Source organism: Electrona antarctica, assembly GCF_951216825.1.
Source record: "Electrona antarctica genome assembly, chromosome: 9".
Classification (NCBI taxonomy): Eukaryota; Metazoa; Chordata; class Actinopteri; order Myctophiformes; family Myctophidae; genus Electrona; species Electrona antarctica.
In genome coordinates this window covers 42930030-42945896 of record NC_136790.1, presented here as the reverse complement: position 1 = coordinate 42945896, position 15867 = coordinate 42930030, and the positions used below count along the sequence as shown (strand labels likewise).

Genomic DNA, 15867 nt, shown 5'->3' with positions numbered 1-15867 from the left:
AGTCCCTTGTTTGTGCCAAATCTGGGTTGCACATGGTTTGTTGCACTCCCTCTGGTGTTATGCTGCATTCGCGGCCTGCAGAGGGCAGTTGTTTTACAGACAGGTAAAAGGGCAGCAAGGTGGAAGCCCCCTTTGATGTCTATGTGTGCACGTCCCTGACTGTTTCCCAAACACTGCGTCGGGACCCGTTTGTGGTCAGATAGAGGGCAGTTGTTTTACAGACAGGTAATGGAACATGATGTGAAAATCCAAACATGAACAAAACCCACCTCTTAGGTCCAAAATGCTTCATACTGTTACTGCGATGGTATTTGTGCTATTTCCTGGTTAATTAATCACTGTCATTAAACTAAGCCTCCTAAAGAAACACTACACTATGCCGACCTTTATTTCAATTTTATAGATGGACATTTTAAAAGCACTGGAAATGTGTGAGACAATTCCGTGTGCTGAGCCAAGAGTAATGATGACTAATGCAATATAACCCGATGATGATGATGATGATAATGATGATGATAATGATGATGAAAATGGCGACACTGGTTAAAACTTGAACGCTCTTGAACATGGTAACAAGATCAAGTCGTCATTTAGCCCTGATGGGTAGGGATGGAGCTTGATAACCGATACCCGAAAAACAATCAAGACAAGAAGTAGCCTTGCCGAGCCATGAGGCCCATAGGGCAGGAGCCTATCTCCTGTTTCTGTAGCGTGAGGCAGCTTGATGTAAAGTACACCCCCTGGACATGTCGCAGGGACTTACCCCCAATCCAACCCTTGATGCGGAGTGTCAAGCAGTGAGGCACTGGGTCCCATTTTTAGAGTCTTTGGTATGACCCGGCCGGGGATTGAACCCCAACCTCCCAGTCTCAGGGCGGACACTCTAACCACAAGGCCACTGAGCTGGTTAGACAAGAGGTGATCAAGAAATAAATGTAATCATCCATACTGGCACAAACATGTCAGTCTAAAAGTGTATTTATACGTGCCAACCAGCGCTATCCGGGTAAACAAAATTACGCTCTTAAAAGTGACGGTACACATATTAACCAGTTAAGTTTCTTTAATATTATTTTATTGGTAAAAAAAGATCAATTGCCTTCCTTTAGAAAAGTACTGTATTTGAAGGTCCTAGTAAAAGATCCTCCCGTCTTTCCCCAAAATGATGATGGGTGGGTGGTGTCAATGCTGACATTCTAGCGATGTCAGACAGAGAGAAGATTCTTCCGATAAGTGTATGAGTTGACTTCAGTTCATGTCTTAAAATTAAACCATTTCGGTTTTTTAAGCATTACGTTATACTTTAGCTATTGAAAAATAGCAGATCTACAAGCTCGGAAAAATCGTGAAAATGTGGCGCAAAGCTTTGAATATATATTCTTTCACAGCGAACGTTATTATCTGAAATCTTTTCTTCCGGGGGGGGCACTGGAACAACATATTTTCAGATGGTGGTCGGTGGCCAAATACATATAATGTTTGGGGTCCTTGACATAGAATCGTCCTCAGGTCTAAAACTCTAAATGGGTTAAATCCATAAACACGAAGGACTCTGTTCCATCAAAGGTCATCACATCATATTGTGATAACAGCCATCAGCATTACATTCTGTCATTAAATTCCCTGTTGTCGCCATGCTGTGTTTCTGTGCGTGCCTTTCAAAGCCAGACAGTCTACAACAGGGGTGGGCAACTGGCGGCCCGGGGGCCACATGCGGCCCCCACCTTCACTTAATGTGGCCCTCAGGTTAATGTCAGAATACTGATATATTGGTTTCAGCTGTTACAATTCCACAACATGCAAACATGACCCGCTTTAATTACTGCAGTCTAAATTAGTAGCTCATTGCTCAACACAAGTATAATTAAAGGCATTTGAAATTACATAAAAATGTTAATTTTCAGGATTCCAATTAAAAAATAGCAAAACAATTCAAGTTTAAATTCGAATATAGCAAAAATAGCCGATCTACAAGCTCAAAACGCGTCGCGCTGCGACGCGTTTTGAGCTTGTAGATCGGCTATTTTTTGCTATGACAGTAATATATGGCCCTAGGGAGTGAGTGTGGAAATATAGTGGCCCTCTCCATCGTCAAAGTTGCCCACCCCTGGTCAACAATTACACCAGGGTGTGCTGCTAGGGTGAGGGAGGACGTTGAACTATGAACTTGAATTCTTTCTTCTGTTATCCATGGCCAGGCTGTTGAAGTTAGTCAACAGTACAAGTATTTGGGGACAACAATTGCCGATAAGTACGTTGAATATGTCTTGACCAAATATGAATGTTGCTTGAGCAAAGTCCCATTAGCGCATTCATGTTTTAACCATTTGAACCCTAGCATACCTACTCTGGTTTCCAGCCTGATTAACTGCGTTTTGTTTGATTTGTTTTGTCACTTCGCCACTCAGTTCTGGAAAGTCTCCCCATCTCCAAGGTAGGCGAGACATGCCAAAACTGATAAACACTATCTTTATGAAAACTTTTTTTATTGAATCTGTTCTAATCTTCTTTTATTTACTTTGTTCAATTACCTTGAAAAACAGGATTGGTGCAGTGCAGACACAAATCTAAATGCCTCCTCAAATATTACAGCCATAGCGACAAAGAGGTGCCAGTCAAGTCTCGTTGACGCTAGTAAAACTTTGTTCAGGTTGCTTCCATTTGGTCGAACACGTTATTCCGAACAGTTCCTTTCCCCTCCATCAGGCGCCCCGGCTGGCCAGGGGGACGTAGTTTAGAGACCAGGATTACTGCATGTTTTTTGTGAGGGAACCTACCCTAGGGTAGCTCCTATGCTTCTTGTGTGTGTGTATCGTTTAATTCAACTTAATTGGTGTGTGCCGAGTGCTGATGATCGTGGAATTTACTGCTGCACAACAAATGGACCCTCTGGGATAAATGATAAAGTCTACATTGACCTTGACCTTGCGTGTCTCCGTTTACTCCAAAAGTGTTAATCCGAGAAAGTGTTTTGTATTCGTTTGAAGCCGCTACAAACCACATCAGAAGGATTTACTTGACTTTCCCATATCCGATTACAAATAACCGCGCAATCCTCCACTGTTCACGCCCAGTGTCTGCTGGAGTCACATCAAGACATTAATTGCCCAGCGTTATTTAATCCATTAAATCACTGCGCCCAGCGATTTATAGCAGCGGAGCACTTTTACAGACGGACCGGATGTTATCCCGGATGTGGCTGGAGCAGCTAGATGTAGCCAAAACACTCTAGAGGCGATCGACAGGGAGGTATGATTAATTCTATCGCGACTACCGACTGGACCGCGGTGGGCCGTCTTATCACACAATCTTTGCTTAGAATTGGACGGAATGATTTAGATCAAGAGTTAACGTTTTAAGATTTTCGGTCTCGTCGGCTAAACAGGGGGGGACGGGACATTTTCGATGACGTCCCACTGTTGCCCAACATCGAATGTTGTGCAACAGGCGCTCCCAGCCTGTGGAGCGATGCGATCGGTTTGGATATCAATAATCTCTGTCCTATGAATCAATCTCCGTCTAGGGCATCAGACTGTACTAATTAACAGGACGGAGATCTCCGTCTGGGGCCCTTAAACTGTTAACGGCACTGCACTCCACACGTACACACCTACACACGTACACTACACACCTATATAGACACTGTATACCAATGAGCGTAGAAGTGGCAACCCCAATAATTACATAATTAAATTCTCGGATGATACTGCCATTTTAGCCCTTCTGGATAAGGATAGGGATTTAGCTGACTACTTTTTAGAGGTACAGAGCTTTGTAAAGTGGTGTGATGTGATTAAGAAGACACAGGAGATGGTGTTTGACCCCAAGAGTATTGGTGATCACAGGCCTGTGGTCATTCATGACTCGACCATCTCACAGGTCTCCTCATACAAATACTTGGGCATCTGGATTGACAACTCACTAACTTGGAACACACATGTAGACAGTCTCTGTAGTAAACTACAGCAAAGACTGCACTTCCTCCGACGTCTCAGGGTTCATGGTGTTGACCAAAAATGTATGTTAGTGTTCTATCGAGCAGTCTTGGAAAGCCTGGTCAGATTTGGTATCTGTAATGGTATTTTGAAGATGAAAATACTAACGGTCACTGCATTAACATGAGTCATCACAGACCACCTGTTGGTTGTCTGTCAGAGATGACCTATTCCTACATAAGACCATGTTTGACCATGTCCACTGACCACACCTCCAATGTATTAGTGCTTCTTCATTGTGTATAAGAGAGACTCATTTCTACAGCTAAGGAGGCTGGCATACGTGCACCTCCCTGGGCTTGGTACAGACCAGTCTTTGTAATAAAGTGACATTGTTTCAGTCCACTCTCGACCTCGATTATTTCCTAAAGACTCTGATGTGAGTCATTAATAATCCACCACATATCACAGTTTGGTTCGGTAATCTCTCAGTGCAACTGAGGTCCAAATTGTTCAGATTGGTGCAGAGTGACTGCAGGGAAGATCATAGGGGTAACTCCCCTCACTGCAGTCTATTAATGAGCAGGCTACATTAAAGATGGAGTGCCGTGATTTTTTTCCACCCTACAACATGATCATCAGGTCTTATTGTTATATAAGGAGGTATAATTTTTTCAAAAAGTGTAGTTTTTGTTAAAATGTGGTTTTTATGTGGGCACGCCCACCAGTTCATTAAGTTTGCCTGGTGGGTGGTGATGAGTGGTGATCCACCTGAACTGAAGCTGCACCCACAGCTGTAGTTGTATGATAAAAGGAGAGGGGTTAGGGGAGGGGCTGATAGTGTGACGTCACTATATTACTGTTTATTTCATTGTCCCGTTTGACTGTCAAGGGTTCAGCCTCTAGGAAGAAACCCTAAATACAAAGTTAATACACCATTGCACATAAAAACGACTCCAGGGTGTCTAATGAAATACAAAAATTGTGGCACTCCCTCTTTAAAACAGGCGAAAAGAATTGTCAGTGACGTTACGCATGTTTTAAATGGAGTTTGTAATTATGCCCTCTGGGAGAAGGTACAAAGAACCGAAGTGGAAGTACATCAGGTTTAAAAAATTGTTTGTGCCAGCGTCAACTAAAATGTTGAACGAGGCTCTGAAACAGCAGTGACTAAGAGGTTAGATTATTTGTAATGTTGCGTCTCCCTCTGTATTGTATTTTGTTTGTCATTAATGTTTTGTGTGTGGCTGCAGCAGGAGTGAAAGCCCAAGAACAATTTACCTTGTGGATGTGGACAATAAAGTTTACCTTGACCTTGAGACCTATTTTGTCTGTTGTGATTTGTTTGAGAGCAGACTTTAATGGGTAGCATTGAAATTGCTTGGCTGAATATACCCAGACTAGAACATCATTTATATTGAGATCCGCCTTCCATTTCCCCCCCCAAACCTTTATAATATAATATAAAATAATAATAATAATGTTCCATTACTACCTCGCGCTGTCACATCTGATCTCTCCTTTGAAGCGTTAATATTCCAATTTCCAAACGAGATGCTTGGCCATGTCAGAAATGAGGACAGGACATTGCCGTTCTGATCTAAACCATGGACACGACGTAGATTCAGAGAGATTAGACCAGGGTTCCCCAATAGGCGGCCCGCGGGCCATTTGCGGCCCGTGGAGCGCCCCCTTGTGGCCCCTGGAAGAATTTCAACAAAAAATAAAGTTTATTTTTGTTTTTTTTAGGGGGTCCCAGATATAAATGGCATTAAATGGGGGTCAGTAGCCTATGCATGTCAAAACTGGGCATCCTTTTCAAATGGGGTCTTGCCCTGAAAATGAATTTTCAGGGCAAGACCTCGACCTCGTGCGTGCGGACTCGGCCCCCACTGCCCCCCAGCCTGGTACCCTAGTCAAAATATGGCCCTTGAGGAAAATTAATTGGGGAACCCTGGATTAGACAGTTCTGTCTGGCCGTATATAAACAAAGTGTGGGTATGCGCGGAACATGATGCCGAGCGCTGCACAAGGCGTCGCCTAGCAACGGCCCCGTCACATAATAGATTTTAGTGATCCGGTTTCATATGATTAACCCATTTAGACCTGATGGCGATTCTACAAATGTCTTCTAAATCCTGACAGTTTTCTGAAAAATCTATGTTCCCATGTCAGTCGTTCTCGAACAATTTCATGTCAAGGACTCCCAAAAATATATGTATTATTGGCAGCGGACCCCTATCTGAAAATATGTTGTTCCGCACGCATACACACACACGGACGGAGTGCAAAACATACTCTCTCACCATGCCTTCGGCCTGGTGGAGACAATGACGGTAAACACACCCTCTCGTGTAATATTGCTTAATTACTACTACTTATTTCAGTTGCGAAATGGCATAGGGTGTAATACATTGCAATAAATTGGTTGTGTGACAGAGCAGACTCTTACAGACTAAGGCCCTCATTTATCAATGGATTGTAAAATCTGCCTCAAATCCGAGCGTCGGTTTTGTAGTACAATCACGTCGGCACGACATTTATGAAGTGATCGCAAACAGCTGATTATTCCTTAATTTCATTCCTAGCATTGATAAATGTGACGGCTGAAATCAATCTGGCACGCCCTATAAAACCAAGCCTTGCCCTCGTTTTTACGACATGAACAACTGCAATATGACCAAACGACGTATGGAAACCATAGTTACATGATGGAAAAAGCCAATAAAAAAAGGTTTTCCCCGCTTGTCTTGCCAATGCTTCCAATTCTAACCAAAGATTGTGTTTTTCACGGCCCATCACGGTCCCGTTGCTAGTCCCGTTATCATGCCTACGTTGGCTGCCGATCCTCCAAAGGGTCTTTGGCTACATCTAGCTACATCTAGCACCTTCCAAGATGGCACCATGCCCCCTTGAAATGGGCTCTGAAGCTGCAAGTCACGCGGCGCGTAAAGCGCTTTGGATTAAAGTGCTATATAAATGCACCATTTAATATTTACCATTTGCTAAACTAGATGAGGATGAAAAGGAAAATGGCTATAATGCAATAGCACCATAAGCAAATATACATGTACGTATGTACTGTATACTGTACATCAGCAAACATAGCTAAGCTACAATGAAACATGCCATTTGCTCTACTTTTAGCCTATAAGAAATTGATTCCGCCTGGCTTCTCCTCTGCGTGCGCGTGCGCATGCATGTGTGCATGTGTGCATGTGTGCGTGCGTGTGTGTTCTGGACTAGACTATATTTTGAAAACTTTTCTGTGTGAACCCAGTTTTTGAATATTTGGATATACTGGCCTTTGACTCAAATACTGTTAAATCACCCAGACAACACAAAAACCTCCAAGGATTTAACTGCAAAGAAGACAGATTCAAAAGTGTATCGTTGCTAGGAAACATGTGAAAAACCCATGTCAACATCCTGGCAGCTGTTTATACTGTACCTTTGCATGTGAAATGATAAATTAACAAATATTCAAAGGCAATTTTCTTGTTGGTTTTGGCTCAGAAATGGTTGTTCCTTCCTGATAGTTCATGTTGTTTCCTCCCCGGTTACAGTTACAAACAGGAAGCTCATTCAGAACCGAGGTCTTATTGTTTAAGCCATTCTGAGCGGGAACCCCTTTTGGTGTTTTAATCATTATGTTATACTTTAGCTATTGAAAAATAGCAGATCTACAAGCTCGAGGTTGTAGGTCTGATATTTTTGAAAAATTGTGAACATTACTTTGAATATATATATTCCGTTTTTAACTCAAATATTTGCTTCTGGGGGGTCCCTGGAACAACATATATTCAGATGGGGGTCAGTAGCCAATTACATCTCCTTGGGTCCTTGACATGAAATATTGAGCACCACTGATACAGAAAACATGAGGTATTTCAGAAAACTGTCAGGATTAAGAAGACAATTTTTAAATGTAGACGTTTCGAGGCCGCATCCGTGTCGCCTTATAGCTTTTAACCACTTTAACCACCATTTTAAACTTTAGTTGTTGAAACATAGCAAATCTACAAGCTCATAGCGTGTCACAGAGTGCCGCGTTACGAGCTTGTAGATCTGCTATTTTTGAAGAATCGTGAAAATGTGTGCAAATCCTTGAATATATGTTATTTCCCAGCGAACGTTTTTAGCTCAAATATTTGCTTCTGGTTGGTCCCTGGAACAACATATTTTCAGATGGGGTCGGCTGCCAATTACATATAACTTCTGGGGTCCTTGACATGAAATAGTTTGAGCACCACTGACATATAGAAACATAGGGTTTTCAGAAAACTGTCAGGATTTAGAAGATTTTTTTTAGAATCTGGTCTTGGGTCTAAATGGGTTAACCACATGAATCTTAGAATCCCTTTTCTGGGCATGTCATAATAGGCATTTATTGCCGTATTTGACATACAACAAAGTAACGAATGCAGTGTGTTAAAGCCTGGAACATGTTATACTCGTGCCTACTGTAGGTGGCATCCGGAGAACTCGCCAGTTTTCCGACTCGCCACGGTTTAGTGCATTTTAGTTTTACTTCACCTTCATTTAAATTGCATTGAATTGAGAGAGAGAGAGAGAGAGAGAGAGAGAGGATAGTTCTTTAGAGTTTACACTAGAATCTAGTGCCAAAGTTTAAACACTAAAGTACCGAAACAATGTAATTAATTAGTAAACAATATCCTGAATTGGTAGGCCTACTATCATTGGTATTCACGTACTCAACTTTTATTATCTAGCTGACCATTTAATTGCACAAAAGTAATTTGATCACTTTGGAAATTAACTATAACATCTGTGGGGTTGACATACTACACTGATGAAGACAGCATGTTAGCATAAAGATGAAGACATTGATGAAGAATAAGGGCCTTTCTCGGCCCCACCCCTCTCCCCTTGTTTATATTGTGTTCAGGATACAAGATGGCTGCAGCACCAGGAGGGGGTGGGGTTGGAGGTAAGCGGGCAGGGTCGACATATGCCCTTACTGGGCTGCATTCAAGACTAGGGATACACCGAAAAATCGGCAGCCGAAAATGGCTAAAAATGCATTTTCGGCCTATTCGGTTTCAGCTCAAATAGGCCGAAAAAATATCACCGAATAGTCAAAACTAGAGCCCGACCGATCCTACAGTACATCCTGCACATATCACTCTCTCGGTTCTGCACCGCTGTACTGTGTACCCCACACACACACGACACACCTCTCTACACTACAGAGTGAGAGAGAGAGAGAGGGGGGGGGGGGGGGGGGGGGGTGAGAGAGAGAGAGCGTGCGCGCAAACTCCTTACTCCTCGATTGTCTTACTAACCGTTGTCTCAAATTGACCAGCAAAACTATAATCCTTGTGTGAGTGAGTGTCCTTGTTCCAAATTGATTGGAAGTAATGTGCATATTGGTTGCCAGCAGGCACATGGCAGCAGCCTACAGGGAACAGGGACAACTATTATATTTTACATCCTCAACATTGAGGTGTGCTAATACTACAGATTATAATATAAATATTATTATTATTATTATTTATTTGTAACATTGAAAACCTATTTACATCACTGACTTTAGGGGTACATAATAATAATTAATTAATTATTAACTAACCAATTAACCATAGTATTAACAGGTTACCATTTCTATAAGGTTTACAGGTTAAACCACAAAAACCCCTCATTGAATTTAAATGTATAAAAAGGCATTTGTACATTATTTGCTATTTAGAGATATGCTGTGTATTTCAGCCTTGTGCAGTGATGTAAATAGGTTTTCAATGTAATGGGTCCCGGGATGCACAGGTGGTCATTCAAGTGAGTCCCAAAAAATTCTTATGAGTCCCAAAAAAAATCACACCTGTGTGAAGTAAGTGGTGCAACTCCGTGTGGGGGTTCGCGGGGGGGGGATGTTCCAGACCCCCAGGAACACGCCCAGGGGGCCGGGCCGGTTCCGGCGTACCGCGTCGCGTCCGAAACGGTTGAGAATGACAGAGTTACCGTGTGGCGGCCCCTCTACTGTACTGTAATGTACTGGCACCCCCGAAAGCATACAGTTAATACGTGCGTGTGTGTTTGTGTGTGCATTAGGTTGCGCACAGATGGTGAAAAACAACCATGCTGTTTTCGTGCTCATACCCAGACACCCAGACACCCAGCCACCCACCCACACACATAGCTCCGTAAGGGAGTGGTTGCACCACTCAAAAATAATAATAATAAAACATGTTTTATTTTATTTTATAAAATAATATATATAAACATATCAAATAGGCCTATACAGTATATTTTTAATGTAGGCTAGTAGTATTAGCAAGCACAACTCAGTAAGAAATACTAATAGTGGGCAACAGTGGATTTAACAGAGCTTAAACCAAAAGTTGTTTGCAGTTGCAATTATTATACTTAGTCAAAATATCAGCGTGTGTTACACAATGTGTGTTTCCCATTGAATCGGGTCTGCTTGTCACGCTAAAACATGTTCCCCTAAATATTTCTGTCGGAGGCAGCGCCGTTTAGTTGAGAGAGTTGCGACATCTCCGTTCACTGCTTATTCGTGGGGCTGCATGCGTCACTGATCACTCTATTGTCGTCACTCTCTGTCTCTAAACAGCTCTAGTCTAGAGGCTGCGCTGAGTGCGCTCAGTCAGAGCCAACATGGCGGCGCACAGCGCGCTGTGTTGACAGTGTTGTTACAGACTAGTGGTTCTACAAGAACGATTCCTACGTGGATTTTATTTTTTATAACATAGGATGAGGTCGGATGCGGGCATGCAAAATGATCGTGTCCCTAGATTATTGTTTTACCGCATTTTCCCCCCCCGCGATTTTTTCTTCTTCACGTGGATTATTATTACTGTGTGCTGAGTACCTCCGCTCAACCTCTGCGTCCACGGAACGCAAAGGTTGAGCGGAGGTTGCGGCCCAAAACTATAAAGTGCGTTTTGGGACGCAAAACGCACCCTATTTACATCACTGCTTGTGTATGGCGCTAATAAGTGTCTAATAAGTCTAACTCATGTTGATTAGGTGATGTAATGGTGATTATGATGTAACATGTCTATTTGCTCAGACACTATGACATAAAATTGTCAATGAGAATTAAATATTTTTGTAGGACGGAAATCTACACTAATAGCTGAATATAGGAGGGCATATATAGGGGTGCATTTCATTTTGAAAAAAATGCCGTATGTGCCAAAACATTTTATTTAAATGTATTCAATGTATTCTATTGTTAACTTGAATTAAAAAAAACTTATTTTGAAGTTTAGAAGTTTTTAAAATGTATTTTTTATTATTTTAATTGATTACTAAACATCTGTCAAAAACATCGGCATCGTATCGGCGGGTGGTGTAGGTCTCCATTGTCTGGAATTTTAATGTATTCAATGAATTCATTCAAAAGTGCTGAATAAATGTTTTATGGACCCATAAGTGTATTATTTAAGTTAGGTTTTGCCATAATCATATCTTTTGCCATAATCAGGTAGCTTTACAACAAAGATGTATTCGGCTATTCAGTATTCAGTTTTCGGCCAACTGTTTCCTATATTCGGTATTCGGTTTCGGCCAAGAATTTCCCTTTCGGTGCATCCCTATTCAAGACACTTGCCTTGTGTCTGACACCTGACTTGTGTCTGAACACAGCTTTGATGGATGTGTTCTGCCCCCCTCCCCCCCATTAAACAAAATGTTTGGTGAAACCATAATGGGCTTCCATTGGAAATGCATTGGAGCGGCCATTAAACACAGACACAAGACAAACACAAGACAGGTGTCATGAATGTGTGAACGCAGCCCAGTAAGGGTATATGTCGACCCCACCCGCTCACCTCCGCCCCACCCCCTCCTGGTGCTGCGGCCATCTTGGATCCTAAGCACAATATAAACAAATGGAAGAGGGGTGGGGCCGAGAAAGGCCCTTATTATCGCTGTGGCGAGATGGTAAACTGGCGAGTTCTCCGGTATCTCTGTAGGTTACTCACCTGTTTCGCTGAGAAGACTTTCTCTAGCAGAGATGGCGGCTGGACGATCCTTATCCCCTCTGAGAAACAGAGTGCGGGGAAGCAGAACCAGTAGTAGAAATGATACTTCTTCAAATCCTGAGAGAGAGAGAGAGAGAAAATGGAGAAGGGATAATTAAGGAAACGAGAGGAGGAAAACGAAAAATCAATATTAACAATGGATACGTAAAATTAACCCAAATTCAAAATCTATTCTGGAGATGAATGGTTATTATACGCACTGCGAAGGTCAGCAGGATGAATGTGGAGAGGATGGAGGTGTCCTTCAGTGCAGCCCCAGACTGTACAGCATCCCACATCTGGGAAAAGGTCATCAACACAAAAGTAGGTTTAACAAAATGTGCCACTTAATGTAACATACCGTTTCATCGGAAACAGAAAAAGGTGATGTATCAGGATTTATCAAAAGTAAACTTTGATGATTTTTATGCCACTTAAACCTCAGAATGGTCTGTCTATCTGTAACAAGTTCCTAGTACCGTATTATAGAGATAACCGAACAAGACAGTTTGCCAAATGGCTTTTGGTCAGAAGAAAGTGTTTACCGTTTACTTTAAAAAATGTCTTCTAAATTCCGACAGTTTTCTGAAATACCTATGTTTCTGTATCAGTGGTGCTCAACATTTTTCATGTCAAGGACCCCAAAAAATTTCTGTATTTTGCCGCCAACCCCCATCTGAAAATATGTTGTTCCAGGGACCCCCTCAGAAGCAAAGATTCGAGTTAAAAACGTTATTTTTTTCCCAAAAATAGCAGACCTACAAGCTCACAAACCGCGGCGCGCTATGAGCTTGTAGATCTGCCATTTTTCAGTAGCAAGATTTCTGGGAAGAATTTCCTCATTTGTCAACAAAAGTGACTCTCAAGACTCTAGCTGGAGCCCTAATTCAGCCCTACTTTGACTGTGCTTGCACCTTGGTTCTCAAACATCTCTATTTCACTAAAAGACCAAGCTACAAACCTCCCAAAACAAACAAATTTGACTACTCCTCGGTCTGAGGCCCATGACCCATCATTTTGCAACCCATTTTGAAGTCTAGGGTGGCTCCGGGTAGAAAACAGAGTTAAGCAATTGAAATTGGGACTGACATTTAAAATTGTAAATGCAGCTTTGCCCTCTATGCCCTGACATACCTGACAAAACAAACATGGGCAAATTATCCTTCTACAGCACTAACTAATGCCCTAACTCCCTCCCTCAAAAGTGCAAATCCCTGGCGTCCTTTAAAACAGGCCTGAAAATCCAGTCACGCGCTACGTCCGGCTAGGGAAACTCCCCCCTGTCAGGTGAAAAGAAGGACTCCTCATGCATAGAAGGAAGCATGAGGTCAGTCCGCTGCCCCCCCCCCCCCCCCCCCCCCCCCCCCCAAGTTGGCAGAGGAAGTGTAGCACCCAGGATTACATTAGATAATTGACACTGGGTGAAAAAATGGGTTGCAAAATTGTGGGATATATATATATTTAAGAGTTATTTTCCATTTCCTCATGTATGCCCTGTATCGACCGGCAGACGATTCAGTGATTTCCAGACAGCGACATTCGTCTGGGGCGATGTCTCTCTCTGTCCATCAGACTGCCTGGCTGCCAAGGCTGTTCCACTCACTGGTCACTCATTAATAACCTTCATCACAGCCTAATGGTATATCTTCAATTTCCCCTCTGGGATTAATAAAGTATAAAGTAATCTGTGTGTGTGTGTGTGTGCTGCCCGCACAGAATACAAAACTCTGATGCTGGCATTCAAAGCAACCAAAGGTATGGCTCCCCCATATCTTGCAAGCATGATTGAACCCTACAAACCCTCCCGCGCACTCAGATCAGCCAACGCAGGAAAGCTGGAAGTACCCTCACTAAAAACGCCGGGACAACGCTCCACACGTCCCAAACTCTTCTCCCTTCTGGCCCCAAAACTGTGGAATGCACTCCCCGTTGCAATCAGAACTGCAGCATCACTCCCAATCTTCCGCCGTAGTCTGAAGACCCACCTTTTCAGACTCCATCATGGCCCATAGCACTTATCCTACCCCCTTAGATAGCACTTTTTAGACTTAGATAGCATTTGAAACAGACTTATAGCATGTCATGTAGACAGCACAATAATTGCATTGTATGTAGTCATAGCACATCATAGTACATATGTATAGTATAGTATATATGTATATTTAATATGTATAGTGTCATTATATAGATATGTTCTAGTTACGTTCTTAGCTTACGCATGTTTCTTGATAAATGCATTTTATATATGTGATGTATTCCCATACTTTTGTTCTTGCCTAATGTAAATCGCTCTGGATTAAGAGCGTCTGCTAAATGCCTAAATTGTAAATTGTGTGTGTGTGTGTGTGTGTGTGTGTGTGTGTGTGTGTGTGTGTGTGTGTGTGTGTGTGTGTGTGTGTGTGTGTGTGTGTGTGTGTGTGTGTGTGTGTGTGTGTGTGTGCGGTGGTGAAACGTTCAAATAAGATTTGGTTTATTTACCTCCTTCGCCTCCTTCTCCAGCAAAGCCTTCTTGTCTGCAGTCTTGAAGGCATCTAGTGTGTTGGTGTTATACAGGATTCCTACAGCTGGACAGCAACGAGCAGGGGTCCGCACATCTCTGAAGAATCACAGCAAAGTCCTATCTCAGTTCAGTGTTAACCCATTTTGGGGCGGGAACCCCTTTTGGTGTTTTAAGCATTATGTTCTACTTTAGCTATTGAAAAATAGCAGATCTACAAGCTCGGTGCCACGCTACGAGCTTGTAGGTCTGCTGTTTTTGAAAAGTCTTGAAAATGTGGCGCAAATCTTTGAATATATGTTCTTTCAGAGCAAACGTTTTAAGTCAAATCTTTGCTTCTGGGGGAGGTCCCTGGAACAACATGTTTTCAGATGGGGGTCGGCGGCCAATTACATATATTTTTTAGGGTACTTGACATGAAAACATTTTTCAGAAAACTGTCAGAATTTAGATGGCATTTGTAGAATCGTTCTCAGGTCTAAATGGGTTAATGGACAGGGTCAACACTCAACAGTGTTAATTCACTGGTCATTTTGTATTGACCCGACCCAATATATTTGTTTCCACACCTTTTTACCAATGAATTTCCAAAGCTTTTCCAGAATATTGAACCCAATTTCCAGACCTACCGTATATAACAATCATTCGGTGCAATAATGAGTCTCTTACTCCTATGTGCAATGCCCAAAGACAGGCAGTGTAGCAGAAATTAAGCATAGAATATAGAACGGTAAAATTCCGTTCCAAATGTTGTGCCGAATCTTTGCGACATCACCTATAGGTCATAGGGTATGCGCATGACATCATCATACTCGGAAGTTATGCCGAATGCAGGAATGCCTACTGAGTGGCAAAAAACTACTTTCTGGCCTTGACATTTATACGTACATCCGAACAGAAAAATCTGATTACCATTTTAAACGACATTAAACTCACTTTGCCACTCATTTTTCCACTCGATTTGCCATTCACTTTATGCATGCGCATACCCTCTATAGGCTACAATCAAGGCAGGCGGATCGGCAAAAAGCTACTTATGAACAAGATAAATAGCCTAAAACGATGCATAGCCAAATATTATTCCAGGACTCTTAATGAATTCCGGGACTCTTGATAAATTCCAAACCTTTTCCAAGAATGGAAAATGTTTTTTTTTTTTTTTCAAAATATTTCCAGGAATTTCATAACCGTGGGAACCCTGGTGAAATTATTTAAAATATAGCCAAGCACCCATGCAAAATGACTGAGAACTCATCATGCAGCTTTGACTTTTTCTACAGTCATAACTGTAGAAAAAGGGGGGGCAGACTTCTGTTCTTCCTCCTACTCCCTCCTACTCCTTTCTTTGATGAGATCAAGTGTTTTAAAAAATGTAATCCCCGGAAAAGTTCGGGCCCCGACCTCATTGGGGGTCGCTTACTTAAGACCT

The 15867-nt window shown here is 42.3% G+C and overlaps 1 protein-coding gene across 1 annotated transcript in view; it reads right to left on the bottom strand.

Annotated features, from left to right (window-relative positions):
* Positions 1 to 15867, bottom strand: part of atg7 (ATG7 autophagy related 7 homolog) — a gene marked incomplete at its 5' end in the record, with an annotated part of 143863 nt that overhangs the window by 126451 nt on the left and 1545 nt on the right. Inside the window, 3 exon segments of the mRNA XM_079510388.1 lie at positions 11903 to 12019; positions 12163 to 12240; positions 14420 to 14537. Coding sequence (XP_079366514.1) covers positions 11903 to 12019; positions 12163 to 12240; positions 14420 to 14537 — 313 coding nt within the window.